This window comes from Rana temporaria, chromosome 4 (assembly GCF_905171775.1).
Source record: "Rana temporaria chromosome 4, aRanTem1.1, whole genome shotgun sequence".
Lineage (NCBI taxonomy): Eukaryota > Metazoa > Chordata > Amphibia > Anura > Ranidae > Rana > Rana temporaria.
This window is the reverse complement of record NC_053492.1, coordinates 215390928-215407460: the sequence shown is the minus strand read 5'-3', so window position 1 is coordinate 215407460 and position 16533 is coordinate 215390928. Positions and strand designations below refer to the sequence as shown.

At 39.7% G+C, this 16533-nt stretch overlaps 1 protein-coding gene across 1 annotated transcript in view; it reads right to left on the bottom strand.

Annotated features, from left to right (window-relative positions):
- LRRC1 (leucine rich repeat containing 1) overlaps positions 1-16533 on the bottom strand; it is a 239647-nt gene that overhangs the window by 96000 nt on the left and 127114 nt on the right. The window contains exons 3-4 of the mRNA XM_040349833.1: positions 8080-8158; positions 3932-4021 (exon numbers count right to left, since the gene is read on the bottom strand). Of these exons, the coding sequence (XP_040205767.1) occupies positions 3932-4021; positions 8080-8158 (169 nt within the window). The remainder of the gene's footprint in view (positions 1-3931; positions 4022-8079; positions 8159-16533) is intronic.

Below are 16533 nucleotides of genomic sequence, written 5' to 3'. Positions count from 1 at the left end.
TTTTAGTGAAAACAAGTGTTGCAATCAGGCGTTCCAGCTTCATTCTGGCCTTGCTAGCTACTTACTTCAGAACAGACAACCAGGCAAAATTTGAGAGGGAAGTCAATAAAGACAAAATCCTTGTTTATTTCAGTACAGAGTTCACCTAATTCTTATTAAAAAAAATATAAATGTCCAAAGCAGTGCCGATATAAAACCTGGAGTGGATCCTTTGAATATAGTAGATTATGTCCAGAAGCACTAAAGATAAAAATATATTGTGTTTATATTATTATATTATGTTTATAATAAAATGTGTATTCCCTCTCAAAACATGCTTGGGTTGTATGGAGTTAGTGTTCTTTATGTTGCTTGTATATAAAATGAATTAAAAAATTATTTGAATAAAAAAAAAAAAAAAAAGATAAAAATATGTGACAAGTTATTTTCAACCAACTGTTTAAGGTAGCCAAAAACAATTAAGAAAACTAATTTCCCATGATAATAATGATGAATTAATGGGCACTGAGAATTGCCAGGAAAATCAATAGCTGTTGAATAGGTTTAGAGGAAAAAAATGGCAAACCACTGAACTGTAAACAGGAATTTTCAGGAGTCAGAGCTGCAGCTACAACAGTGGATCTTTTGTCATTTGTTATATTGCGGTCTGGAAGCGAAGAGCTGATCAACAGAAAAAAAAAAAAAAAATTCTCTCTACTTATTATGGTTGCTTTGGTATAATATTTGGCTGTTTTCCATGTACCAATTGGGGTGTTTGCACAACCGCACTATTTTTCAATGTTTATAGATGTAAATAAGCAGTATGCTTAGATGATATGGATGGTAACATGTGAACAAAGTTGTTGGATAGAAACAGCAGCTAGTACCCAGAAACACAAGGAACATAAGTACCTCTACTGAGAACTAAGCAATCACATGACCACTCATCACTCAGTTCATGGTCTGTCCTGAGCAGAGCACAATGACCAATTTATTGCTCTCCACTCTGCTTCTTCAGCACTCACTAGCGCACCGGGATGTGAAGACGAAAGAGAAATATGGCAAAAATATGGCAAAAAAATAACTTTAAACATGTAAAGGTGAGCTCCACTGTCCACATACCCATGGTCCCCACTGCACTTAACTGCTTGGATGATTATCTTTCACTGTCATGCTAGCAGTCTGTGCAATCGAAAGCCACACTCTTCTGCACCCTTTCTTTCTTCTGGCAAACCATCCTGGAACAAAGAAGGTTCAGAGAAATTCTCATAGTTCAGCACAGCCACATACCGGTGCTGACCAATACCCACTCACCATTGTGAGCATTATAAAAGCTTCAGTCTCCAGGCCGCGTACTGCATTTTTCAGATGCGTGGACCAATACACAAGCTAGATAGAGTCACAGAAGATAATTATCTGAGAAGAGAAGTACAGTAGGGCCCAGGGGAGGGGGAGTGAGTTAGCTCACCTTTTAATTTTTGGGTGAAAAGGAGGTATTAATCCTTTAATCTGTATAAAATGGACACGGCAGAGGGGAAGTGATGGAAAATCGCGATAGTAGAGATGCAAATGGACATACCAATCCGACATGGGCTTTAACACTTCCCTGACCCAAAAGCAACTTTAACCACTACCCTGTAAACTTACCATTATCACCAGACCATTTTGTGAAAAAATTAATTACTCGGTCCTGCAACAACGTACCCAAATAGATTTTGTGCTTTTTTTTATTATTCATTTTGTTGTAAATATTAACACTAACACACACACACACACATATATTTTTTTTAACTATATAAAGAAAAAAGGTCCCAAGGCTATAAAATGTCCTCAAAATTGTATGTTTTAGGCTAGGTTCGCACTGTTTTGCTAGAACATCATGTTAATCATACCTTAAAAGATGCATGTGCTTTATTTGCAAGGCCGCGCACCACAGTGCATTATAGTGTACTGCGACACGTGCATTGGGATGAACAGTAACGTAGGATGCCAATGCACATTTCTGTGCATTCCAGCAGTGCAAAGCTGTGAACAGAGCCTAAGGGCCCTTCCACACGGAGCGGATCAGTAATGATCCGCTCCGTGTGTCCGCAAAGCTCAGCGGGGATCCTCTGTAAAATCCCCGCTGAGCTGGCAGCTGACAGGGCGGTCCCCGCACACTGTGCAGGGACCGCCATGTGTTTCCTCCGCTCTCCCCTATGGGAGATCGGACGAACACGGACCGTATGTCCGTGTTCATCCGATCCGGCAGACGGAAGAAAAATAGTATTTCTTCCGTCCGCAAATGCGGATCTTTGCGGAGGCGGACAAATTACGGGTGTCAGCGGATGTTAATCCGCTGACACCCGTAATCACATAGGGACCCATGTATGTCCCGTTTTCATCCGCAAACGGACGGATGAAAATGCAGACATACGGTCCATACGTGTGAAAGGGCCCTAAGGCAGTTTATGTAATGCACAGAAAAGCGTGTATATTTCAGTGATCACAAGCTAGTATTTCTTACATTAGGGGTTAGTGGTGATTTATAAAAAGATGGTTCTAACAGTAGAACTTTTTTTTTTTTTCCCATGCATTTTGCATGAAGGTAAAAAAACTAGGGCTGTTACTGATTAAAATTTTCGTGTTCGATTAATCGTTTTTTTTTTTAATCAATTAATTATAACGCACATACAGATCCAACTACTTTTACCTGATCTTCTTGCATTGCAACTCTGCACTAGTCCGTGGTAAATGTGGTATACACTATATACAATCACCCGTCACTAGTTAGTTTCCACAATCCATGACTTAATTTCACAGTTCACAAAAATACGTTTTAAATTCAAACTGTAGCACTGACGTAAGTAATTTTTTCTTATTCAACTTTAAGAAAAAACGTAGAAAGTTAGTTTAACTTTCATTATGAAATGTATCTAGTATATTGACTGTCAGTCACTTTATAGTAGGCAAGTAGACATCACTTTAGCCAGTCAGGCAGACATACCAGATTGTTTATATTTTCTAGAAGCAGACATGATCGCATTTTATTGACAATATACCTTGAAGAACTGAACAGTCTTTCGCACGGAACAGATGTTGCCGACACAAAGAATTGTCTGCACAAAACTGCTTAGGACAGGAAAACGATGGTTATTTTTGCCCCCTTCCCCTGATGGAGCCTGATGCATCCTCCTGCTCCACAGATGCAAAGGTATTGCAGAATTTTGATCAATCAAAAGAAATTTGATCGATGAAAAAAATTAAAGATTAATCGAGGAATTAATCTTTAATTTCCCCAGCCCTAAAAAAAACTTCTGTATACCATAAGTGTCCATGTATTAAAAGTCAGCAGATGCAGTATTTGTAGCTGCTGGCTTTTAATTTTTTATTTCTTTTTAAAGTGGGACCTCCGCTTTAAGCATACCCCAAAAAAGCAGTCTATACATTATTATTATTAGGCATGCTCAGTGTAAGATAATAATGCCATTAGGCAGTATCCAAAAATAATTTTTTTATCGATCTTTGCTCTTAGCTGTGCTTTTCATGAGTAAGCACTCTTCAGGTATGCTAAAAATGGTTTAGTTCACCTTTACAGCTCCCCATGCACCGCTCTGCTCATGAAACTTTAAAGCTTCTTTATTAAACAAGCACACAAGCCCTTGGCAACAAACCTATCTGGTAAGTAAAAGATGAGAGGCGATGGGATTAGATTACATTTGTAAGAGCTGTACTCCGCAATAGACTGCCTTTTTATATGACCACAGTATGAATATGGTCTGCCACAAACTATTAGCAGTGTCTAAGTGTGTATAAGACGTGAATTTATTTAGAGATCTCATTTTTACAGCACTACATAAGTCTGGCATCTCTTGTATCAAGCGAAGGCATGACACAGCAACACTTGTTTTATGACATGCAAGTAATTTATTGTCTAAAAGGAAACAAGATGAATATTGTCTGACATACTTACTTCCCAATGTTTTCTGGAAGCGCCTGCAGCGAGATATCATTAATAGACAGACATGTCAAGCTTTCCAGGTCTGGGAAACTTTCAGGCAATCTACAAAATAAAATAAATATATATTTTTTTTCTTTTACACCAGTCACAATAAGTAGAATAAAACAGCTAAAAGAGAATTACAGTCAGTTGGATACCTGCATAAGAAGGGGGAAAAAAATAAAATATATCTATATAAAAACAGCTTCAAATGTGAAAAACAAAATTCGTATTATGATTCAGAAGTGTTTTTTACTGCTGCTATTGGATAAGGTTTTTAAGTAATCACATCTCTGAAATATGAACGCTCACTGAGCCATTAACAGTTTTTTTCTCTGGAATTGCTCTGACAACTGATATTTATAGTATGCTGTGCCAAGAAAAATGAGGTTAGGTTAGACCTTAAGGGGGAAAAAAATGTTTTCACGCTTTATGTGAAATATGTCTTGGCCACATTTTGCAGCAGGAAATGCAAATCTTTACAGGGAAAATAAAAGTAAACCACCTGCCCTTAAAAAACTTTTATTTTTTACATTTTGGACCGAAAAGGGAAGAGTTAGAACTTCAAAGATTTTATCACTGCCCCAGTTAGGAAGCATCCCTTGGACTGCCCAAGTGACTGGTACCACCATGACCACGCAGACATCAAGAAACAAAGTTCCTGCTCTTTGCTATACAGCCAAAAAATAAATAAAAAGTGGATACTTAGCGCCTGAAGGGAACACAGTTACAGTAAGTAGTGACTTGGCACCTGATGGTAGGCACAGCACCCAGCAAGGAGTCCAACACACTCGTAAAATTTCAGGGATTAGCAGTGTCCGTAGCTCTTCGAGAAAATGAAGATTTGCCCATCACAACCGCAACAAGTAAACCTCATGTTTTACAGGATGCTGGTAATTTTACCTTAGCAACAGGGACATGTTACGTTATGCCAATTCCCACCCAAGCCTTTTCTTCTAACATGCTAGGTTCACATTACTGCAAATTGAGAATGCGTGCAAAATCATGCACATTCCCAACACAGACAAATGCGCTCTTTAGCAGACACGATTGCCATTAATTCTTGATGGCAAACCCCCTTCCAATCTGCAAACGTGGATCATTTTTGTGTGTGCCAAACCACATGGTGACACAGAACTCTACTGTTCAGTGCAACCCAATTTTAAGCAAAAGAGCTGCCCATGGAAATGAATGGGTTGCTCTACACACAACACTCAGCCACATAAATGTGAAGCAAGCCTTAAAGTGATATTAAATGTAATTTTTTAAACAAGCATGCTATACTTACCTGTGCCATTTGCTATGGAGGCTCCCAAGCCACTGCTCTGTCAATTCACACACGGAGCAAGGTTTATCTCCACCCCTCCTCATTGGCCCACTGGCTGTGATTGACAATAGTGTTAGCCAATGGCTTCCTGCTGCTGTCTTAGCCAATGAGGAGGAAGAGACCCAGGATGGCTGTATTGAGATGGGACTTTACCGTCATGCATACAGGTAAAAAAAACATTGAGTCTTTACAACCACTTTAACCTCTACATGAAACATTACCCTGAAAATGTATTCCAAACTCTTGTTTACTCAACACATGACCCTCAAAGCTCATCATAATTTTGTCTTTTTTAGTCACTCACCTGCTGGACCATAGCCATGCAACCTACTGCTACCCAACACCCCTGCTCTTTACAGTCTCATCTCCCAGCTAGGCAACAGAAGGTCGGATAATAAAAGACTGTTGCGAAACATTAAACACAGGATATAGATATATAGATTATATATATATATATATATATATATATATATATATATATATATATATATATATATATATATATATATATATATATATATATATATATATACACATACACACACACACACACACACACACACACACACACACACACATACATATACATATACATACATATACACATACACATACATACACACACACACATACACACAGTATCCCACAAAAGTAAGTACACCCCTCACATTTTTGTAAATATTTTATTATACACCTTTTCATTAGACAACACTGAGAAAATTACGCTTTTCTATAATGTAAAGTAGTACAGCTTGTAAAACAGTGTAAATTTGCTGTCCCCTCAAAATAACTCACACAGCCATCAATGTCTAAACCGTTGGCAACAAATGTGAGTACACCCCTAAGTGAAAATAGCCAAATTGGGCCCAAAGTGTCAATATTTTGTGTGGCTACCATTTTTTCCCAGCACTGCCTTAACCCTCTTTGACATGGAGTTCACCAGAACTTCACAGGTTGCCACTGGAATCCTCTTTCACTCCACCATGACGACATCAGAAGCTGGTGGATGTTAGAGGCCTTGCGATCCTTCACCTTCCATTTGAGGATGCCCCACAGATGCTTAATAGGGTTTAGGACTGTAGACATGCTTGGCCAGTCCATCAAAACAGTGGTCGTCTAAAGGCCCGTACCCATGATCGGATATTCCGACAACAATTGTGTGATGGATGCGTTTTGTCGGATAATCCGACCATCTGTATGTATGCTGCATCGGACAACTGTTGGAATTTCCGACAACAAATGTTGGATGCTCGTGCTCTTAAATTGTCTGACAACGAATTTGTTCTGTTGGATTATCAGATTGTGTGTACACAAATTCAGCGGACTAAAATCCAAAAGTACAATCATGCATGCTACAAACCAATGCCAACCATAAGACAACATTAGCAGAAGTTGCCCAAAGAGTGGTGCTAAAGAGCAGAAAAACCACGTAGTCTGGTGTATGTTGGCTGAAAATGTTTTGCCATCTGTCCCAAGACACGCTACAAATCAAAAAGCGAATTAAGATTCGCAGTCCATGGACCCTGGCTATGGAACGCTCTACCCGCGGACATCCGCTTAGAAGAAAACCATCTGGCCTTCAGGAAGAAGCTAAAGATCCATCTCTTCTGAAGACACAGGCGGACACTGGCTGCAAAAGCGTTTGAGGTGATTTAGTTCGCGTTTGTAGCGCTATACAAGTTATTTATTCAGAACAAGTCCACAGACAATGCCCTTCGGACAAAACATCAACAGATTTGTCTGATGGAAGTCAAATCGTGTGTACGAGGCTTTAGAGATGTGTTTGGGGCCATTGTGTTGGGATACTGCCCTGCAGGAGGGGATCATGCTCAGCTTCAGCATGTCACAGTACATGTTGGCATTCATGGTTCCCTCAATGAACTGTAGCCACCCCCCCCTCCCTAGTGCCAGCAGCACTCATGCAGCCCCAGACACTCCCACCACCATGCTCGACAGTGGGCAAGACACTTGTCTTTGTACTCCTCATTTGGTTGCCGCCATACACACCTGACACCAACAGAACCAAATAGGTTCATCTTGGTCTCATCAGACCACAGGACATGGTTTCAGTAATCCATGACCTTAGTCTGCTTGCCTTCAGAAAACTGTTTGTGGGCTTAGTGCATCATCTTTAGAAGAGACTTTATTCTGGGACGACAGCCACATAGACCAATTTGATGCAGTGTGCGGCATATGGTCTGAGCACTGACAGGCTGACCACCCCCACCACCCCTTCAACCGTTTCAGCAATGCTGGCAGCACTCGTACGTCTATTTCTCAAAGACAACCTCTGGATAGGACGCTGAGCACGTGCGCTCAACTTCTTTGGTTGACCATGGCGAGGCCTTTTCTGAGTGGAACCTGTCCTGTTAAACCGCTTTCGGGGTCTTGGCAATTTTCTTATAGCCTAGGCCATCTTAATGTAGAGCAACCATTTTTTTTTCTTGATCCTCAGAGTTTTTTGCCACGAGGTGCCATGTTGAACTTTTAGTGACCAGTATGAGAGAGTGAGAGCGATGACACCAAATTTAACACACCTGAGACCTTGTAACGAATTATATGACACCGGGAAGGGAAAATGGCTAATTGGGCCCAATTTGAACATTTTTCACTTAGGGGTGTATTCACTTTTGTTGCCAGTGCTTTAGACATTATTGGCGGTGTGTGGAGTTATTTTAATGGGGACAGAAAAATAAATATATTATAATATACACATACATACATACATTTAAGAAATGCTTATAAAAAAATATTGCATGACCAATATTAAAAGACATAACATGTTAAAAATTACCTTGTGAGTGGATTTCCACTGAAATCAGCCACTTGTAGTGCTTTACAAAATGAGATGCTTTCTGGTATCTCTGGAATATCTGAAAAATATTTCACACATTTAATGGTATCTCTGTGACAAAATACAGATCTGCAGTAGATGAACATGGACTGTAATACACAAACTAGCTTTTTTATACTTCATTTTATGATGCCTATAATACTGGAAAACAAGTGCTTTTCAAGATCTATTCTGTATGTGTTTTTTTTTTTTTTTAATCTTAAAGTGTCATTAAACCCACATCATTCAAAACCATCAATAAATGGTGTATTACATGCTGTTTATACTCAGCCAATATGGTAGGAGTTTCTGTATTCTGAAAAATAAAATAAACTGGTTCATCCTGCTGTTCTGTCTCCCCCTCCTGTCCAAGTCCCCACTGCAGTTGGGGATTTTGCAGAGCAGTGTTGGTAGCTCTGCACATGCTCAGTTGTCAGTTCTTTTTTACCCTGAGCATTTCTTCCCCATCACACCTGAGCAGTCCTTGTGCAGAGTCATGCATGTGGGCATTTACACAGTGGTAAATGACAGCTCACTTTTTGCTCCCTCCTCCATGACCACTTATCAGCTAAATACAATGGGGGTGGGCAATGATATCTTGATTAATGGAAGCTTCACCCTCTCATTTTTTAAAGACACAGGCTAGAGGGGTGTGACACACCCTGTGACTAGCAGAAATCCACCCACACCATGTCATTGCCAAAATAAAGATTTAAACAATATATTTCTATGAAGTTTGACGTTTATTTTTACTCTGTATCCCAAAAGCTGTTTTTTTTGTATTTTTTTATTATTATTTTTTTGAACATGTGACTAGAAGCCTAGAGACAGGCTGGGAAAAATCTGGGTCATGTGACAGCTGTGTATCCATTAGGAAAAAAGCACCTAGATTGTCTTTATTAAAATAATTACAGTACCATCATCCACATACAGAAATAAAAAGGGATAATGTAAATTAAACAGTGCGTGTTTAATATCACTATAATCCTACTTCTACGGCACAATGAGTAATATATGAGAAAGAAACAAACACCCAAATAAATGATAACCGCAGGAAACGCACACCAATGAGCACCAATATGTTTTTCTCTTCAAATTTAGAAAGAACAATCCATGAATGCAAAATAGAGCCAAAATGCTACCCTTACACACAACATCCTGTAAGTATTAAGGGCTCTTTCACACGTCAGCTCAGTTTTTTAGATCAGTTTTTTTTTCATCAGTTGATCCAGTTTTCCGTCCGTTTTTTTTGGGGTCTTTTTACATATTTTGATGAAAAATGGATGTTGGCGGATCGGATGGTAAACGGATCATCCGCTAACGTCCGTTTTTCGTCCGTTCCTTTTTTTTGACGGAAGAAAAATAGGGTTTTCTTCCGTCCAAAAAAACGGAACTTAACGCAGACGGATGCTAACGGACGTTAGCGGATGCTCATCCGCTAACGGACGTTAACCCATAGGGAAGCATTGCGGTCCGTTAACGGACGTCCAAAAAACGGACGAACGGAACGGACGTGTGAAAGCCCTAACTCTTAGGGCTTTCACACGTCTGTTCCGTTCGTCCGAACGGACGAAAAACGGACGTTAGCGGATGATCCGTTTATCATCCGATCCGCTAACATCCGTTTTTCATCAAAATATGTAAAAAGACCAAAAAAAAAAAAACGGATGGAAAAACGGACGGAAAAACGGACGGAAAAACGGATCAACTGATGAAAAAAAAACTGATCTAAAAAACTGAGCTGACGTGTGAAAGAGCCCTTAGGCTGTCTGCACCAATAAACACACAAGGCAATCATTTGAGAAAACGGTTGCAAACGAAAGGGTAACTCCACACACAGAAACTGGAATTTTATTTGGATGTCCTATTAGCAAAATTCTGCTGCAGACAGTATTAAAATAGCTGCAACAATCTTGTGTTACTTTTCTCCCATTTTCAAAGTTCATATTCAACTTTACAAGTACAAGTTAGATATATGTTGCAAAGTGCAATGACCAGCAAGGTTACAGTCTTTCTGCCACCATTACAATATATAGGGATAGCATAATAAAATATGCCGTTTATGTCCCATTTTGAGTGTACAAGGGTCATTATGGTTAAAGAGAAAAGAAAGCTCATACAATGCTGGAAATAAATAGTTCTGAGGTTTTGTATAGCAAGAGTTTCATGTACCGTAAATAGTAAGTGAGCACCCAGCCAGACAGGTCAGGGCTCACCACCTGTCTATCGATTTGTTGGGTCAATGAAAAGAGAATGAAGTGAGGCTGAATAAAATCAACAACGCGGAGCATAGAAAGTGAGAAAATGAGGGGGTAGAGGTCAAGGGGAGGGGAGGAGGATGGAAAGTTTGTTCCACAGAGTTGATCTACTATATTACTCTATGGTTCCTTGAAAGGTATGCCATCTGGAGATAAAAAAGCACTTCTGGAGGACTTCCACTATCATTCAGTATTGCAAATAATATTTCATTTATCAGAAGCCACAAGGTTCTGGCTTTTGTTAGTATTGATGGAATAGATGGTGCCTTTACAGAACACAATTTCTGCCATTTACATCTGGATTTCCAGAAATCATAATAGGCAGAGGTCCCAACGCAAAGATAAATACAATTAGGGATAGTGGGCAACCCTAGCATGTGCCTTTGTAAATATTGAATCTTTTGGGATTTATTAGACCCCTTTCACACTGAGCTGCCCATAGCGTCGGCGGGAAAGCTCCGCTATTTTTACCGCCGATGCTATGGGCGGATAGATATAGATAGATTATATATATATATATATATATATATATATATATATATATATATATATATATAAATATATATAACTTTCCCAGATCTTCGGTTTTGGTGGGTTGTCTTTTGGTCCGGCCCACTGGTCCTGTAAAATTAAAGAGGAACAGTGGACTGGAGCAGAGAGGCCCAGAGCTTGTAAAAGAACCCCATAGGGAAGAAGATCAGAGAGCCAAATGTTGCTTTCTACTGCAGTGATGCAAAAGGTCATCAGGATTTGGGGCTCATCCCCGAAGATTCCAACACTGCAAAATGCCACTTTTGGAGCACCCGATTGTACATAGACTTTGTAGGTATGCTGGAGCAGCACATATGATTAGGGCTGTAGGAGAAAGACGTTTCTTGCATGTTTGACTTGTTTTTTTGCACTTTTCTAGTAAATTTAGAAAAAAAAAAAAAAAAAAACTTTGAACCCATAGATGACTTTTCAGGAGACAACTTACTATCCATGAAGGCATAATACTCAGCGAAAGACTATTCAAAGTAAAAACATGGCTGGAAGACAAAACTGGTTTACTTTCAGCCAGATGTTACAGGGCATATGCTGCATCACCAAAAGACAAATACTTAATGCGAACAGTGCCATGCAACAAGGAACAAAGCATAACAAGTTAGGCTCAACATAATCCCAGAGATTTGTTTCCAAAGTACTGCTCATTTTATTACCAAACAACAAATCACACATGTAGTAGAAAAGAAAGCCTTATTTTGTACTGCACTGCTAAACTAGAGACCTCTGAAATAGCATCATATGAACTGAAACTAAAAAGGCATTATGGGCAAGTAAAAACAAAGCAAGGCCAGGTATCATGTTGATATCATATACATACATACATACTAACAGGTTTAAAGGATGTCTGCAGCTACTGTATTATAGAATTTTCACCCATATAAACATATTGTCTCTACAAACTCCGACATCCCCATATATCATCTGTCTGATTCTTTCTAGGGAAAATTTGATTGGCCAGAATGGATTTCCCCAGCCAATCACCAATGTTTTACTACCAAAATAAGCCAGTGTCAGGCTGAACCTTAGGTTTATGTCACGAGATGGCTGGTGCACAATTTTTATTTAAAGAAACGTATATTGGTTTTGTACACATCTCAGTCTAATTATTAAATAGGACATTCAAATGCTATAGAATTTTAAACAGCCAGGAGGTGGAGCTGTAGTCTTTTCATACATGAAATATTACTGAAAGAAACCCATTTCTCCAAAGACTAATCACGGCTGTAACTCATCCTTTTTAGACCGCTTGGGAGGTTTTAACAAACTGACCCTATATAATACATTTAGTATTTATGTGCAAAACAAGAGATTGTTTTTGTTTTTTTAATCTACAAACCAATACAATTTCCCCAGAACTACTGAGGGAATTAAAAGCAGAATTACTTTTGGACATTTGCAACACAAGAAAAAAAAAACAACAGGTAATAAAGCATGCCCCATGTGTGGCTGCTACTTTTGCCAAAATGGTTTCATTACTCCCATACACTACAGCAAGAACTGAACACCTGCCGCTGAAACTCAGAGCTGGAGTGTCGTTCTCATAAAAAAAAAAAAGTTCTTTACGCTCCACCTCATCCATTCATAAAATAGTGTATTTTTTTCCCTTAATACAAGGTATCCTGTGATCGGAGAAGGGGCAGAGATGTATGCCACCATCTCCCCTTCGCCAATCACAGAACACCTTGTATTCAGTGAAAAGACCTACGTTACCTACCAGTAACTTGGGTTCTTTGCAACTTCCAGGATGGCACACCTGAGATAGTAGGCCTGCCACCCAGGAAGGTGATAGAAGAGAGACCTACGTTACTTGCCAGTAACGTTGTTTCTATGAACCTTCCAGGACGGCAGGTCTACTATCTCAGGTGTGCCGTCCTGGAAGGTGATAGGAGAAATAGGACATTTAGTGAAGGGAGGAGGTGGAGAATGGGTGACCTGCTACTCTAGCTGAAACTTCAGGGTTGCGTGTTCGCTTCATTACTCCTGTACACTGCATTAAGCAGCAAACAGTTTTAGCAAATGCAGCAGCAACCACACATTAATGGTAACCTATTCCTACATTTCCCTGGAGTTCAGCTTTATTGGAATATTATGGTTAAATTTACGTAAATAAAATAAATAAAAAGGATTAAATCTTATCCAAAACTGAAAAGCAAACTTTGGCCTAATACATTTAAGTTAACCTAACAATTCATCTTCAGACGATTTTAAGTTTAAATTACAAACCTACTCAACATACCAAAACTCCCAGCCTTCCTTCCCCAACACCCTAAACCAGTGATGGCGAACCTTGGCACCCCAGATGCTTTGGAACTACATTTCCCATGACGCTCATCCACTCTGCAGTGTATTTGAGCATCATGGGAAATGTAGTTCAAAAACATCTGGGGTGCCATGGTTTGCCATCACTAAAGACCGGGGATATGCAATTAGCGGACCTCCAGCTGTTGCAGAACTACAAGTCCCATGAGGCATAGCAAGACTCTGACAGCCACAAGTATGACACCCAGAGTCAGAGGCATGATGGGATTTGTAGTTTTGAAACAGCTGCAGGTCCGCTAATTGCATATCCCTGCTGTGGACTAAAGTAACCTAGACCTCATGATTCTAGTGAAAATGTATAGTGCCCAGTACTCCGGTTAGATAATTGATATCTTAGATGTTAGTATGATGACTTTATAAATTACTATGTTCCGCAGCAACTCACACCAGGCTCTCCAGAGAACGCAATTTTAATTAAGTGACTTTCAATACAGAATAAAGTCTGAATTCCACAGATGATACACAAGTCCAACAGAGTATATAATTCAAAGTCTCATCTTAGAGAAATTATATATATATATATATATATATATATATATATATATATATATATATATATATATATATATATACACACACACACATACATATATATATATATACACACACACATACATACACACACACACACACACACACACACACACACACACACACCCCACTTCTAGATATGTGCCTTCATGTCCGTATAGAGAATATACCAGGAACATATTCTCTATCTGATAACCAAAAATCCCAACATTATATTGCTTGTTCATTGAATAGCTGAGCAATTTGATTGGTCATCTTTGATCTGAAAGACAGGAAATACATCCTGTCTTTTAGAGTGGCAGGTAAATGACTCCTGCTGGAGTCACTAATTAGTATGCATTCTTGCATACTAATAAGCCCTCTCTAATAAGTAATTAGATTGCATGTGATCCGAGTAATGGTTTGATATGTAAACTAGACTTCCTATCTCTTTATCCATTGACAAAGTCACTAATTAGTATTAGGGAGCTAACTAGTATACATCCTTGCATACCAATAACCTCCAATAAGTAATTAGATTACCTGTGGCCTAAGTAATGGTTTGATGTGTAAAATAGATTTATGCTGTCTCTTAATCGACAATCGTCTTTTGAATTGTAACATGTAATTACAGGTTACTGAAATCTGGCCTGTATATGTTGGACTTGTACAATATATATATATATATATATATATATATATATATATATATATATATATATATATATATATATATATAACCCAACATATTACCACCTATACTACAACAATGATCACCTCTCCGTGGTGGTAGCCTCAGGCAGTGCATAAATCCTAAAAGCAGAAATCACAGAAGCTGGCCACACCTGCACATCTGCTTCCCATAGACATTAATAGAGGGCTCGACAAATTCCGGTAGCCATGGCGACTAGAAATGGCGTCCTGGCGACTTGGCTTGGAAGGTGGGCAAAAAAAAAAAAAAAAAACACTTTTTTTAATTAAAAAATAAGACAACAGTAAAGTTATCCCCATTTTTTTTTTATATTATGAAAAATAATGTTACACCGAGTAAATTGATAACCAACATGTCACGCTTCAAAATTGCGTCCGCTCGTGGAATGCCGACAAACTTTTACCCTTTAAAATCTTCATAGGCGACGTTTAAAAAAAAAATCTACAGGTTGCATGTTTTGAGTTACAGAGGTGGTCTAGGGCTAGAATTATTGCTCTCGCTCTACCAATCGCGGCGATACCTCACATGTGTGGTTTGAACACCGTTTACATATGCGGGCGCTACTCACGTATGTGTTCGCTTCTGCACGCAAGCTCGTCGGGACAGGGTGCGTTTTCTGGCTCCAAACTTTTTTAGCTGGCTCCTAGATTCCAAGCAAATTTGTCAAACCCTGCACTAATACATGCATTGGACTACTGCTCCATTCATGCCTAGGGGAGGAACTTTTCAGGCACAGTCAGTGCTGGAGATATTCTTTTGCACTCAGAATGTAAATGCTCTAATCAGATAAGTATGCACATGGGCAAGGGGATTCTAGGCTTGATTGGCTTAGTTGCAGGGAGAAAGAAAAAAATTATATATATATATATATATACACACACACACACACACACACACACACACACACACACCTTAAGGGTTATCGGCGCAAACATGCAATAAAAATATTTGACATTTAGGTGCTATACATACACACATCTTTTTGCATGTAAAAATGTTGCATTTATTTTTTTCTTACTTGAAGCCTGGAAAGCATTTCACTCACGATCAGCAGATCACGGGTGCCACGCAGGACTTCTGCAGATTTGTCAATGTATCGGTCTGCTCGTACGGATACACCCTAAGACCCCTTTCACACTGTACAAAGAAAAAGAGCCGCTGCATCAGATGTGTGACGATAACCTGAGGTGGAATATCTCGTAGAGTGCCAGCCCCGGCCTGCCTCCGTGGGAAACTTGAAGAAATGACTGCACATCCAGGAATTCATTAGTAATGAAGCACAAGATGTTTGTGTGAAACGCATCTACGTGACCTCGTGTTGGTGTCTTTGCCTTTTATTGTTCAAAGTGATAACACCAAAAATCGGAAATTCCTGGATGTGCAGCCATTACCCCTTTCACACTGGGTCGTTTTGCAGGCGCTGTTGCGCTAATAGCGCATGCAAACCGACCTGAAACCGTTGCTGCTGTATCTCCAGTGTGAAAGCCATTCACACTGGAACGGTGCGCTAGCAGGACAGTAAAAAAGTCCTGCTAGCCACATCTTTGGAGCGGTAAAGGAGCGGTGTGTATACTGCTCCTGCCCATTGAAATCAATGGGACACCGCAGCTATACCGCCGACAAAGCGCCTTTGCAGAGGCACTTTGCGGTGGTTTTTGACCCTCTCTCAGCCACTAGCGAGGGTAAAACCGCCCTACTAGCGGCCAAATAGCGTCGAAATTGGCGGTAAAGAGTTTACCGCTGATGCCGCCCCCATCCCAGTGTGAAAGGGGCCCAACAGAAAGAATCAATGAACTACCAGAGCGCTCTTTCAAACTACAAGCAGACAGCCGCAAAAGGGACTTTTTGTTTTCCCATTCACTGTAAATGAATGACGTGACAGTGGGCGCCCAGAGAGGATGCCCACCCTCTGCAGCAGAGAGGCTGCAGGAACATGCTACATGTTCCAAAAAGTCAACTTCTCCTTTAGGCCTCATGCCCACGGACGTTTTTACAGCCACTTTTCTGAGCGTTTTTTGCAGCTTAAAAACGGCTCTCCATGTTAGCCTATGACCTCATGCCCACCATGAC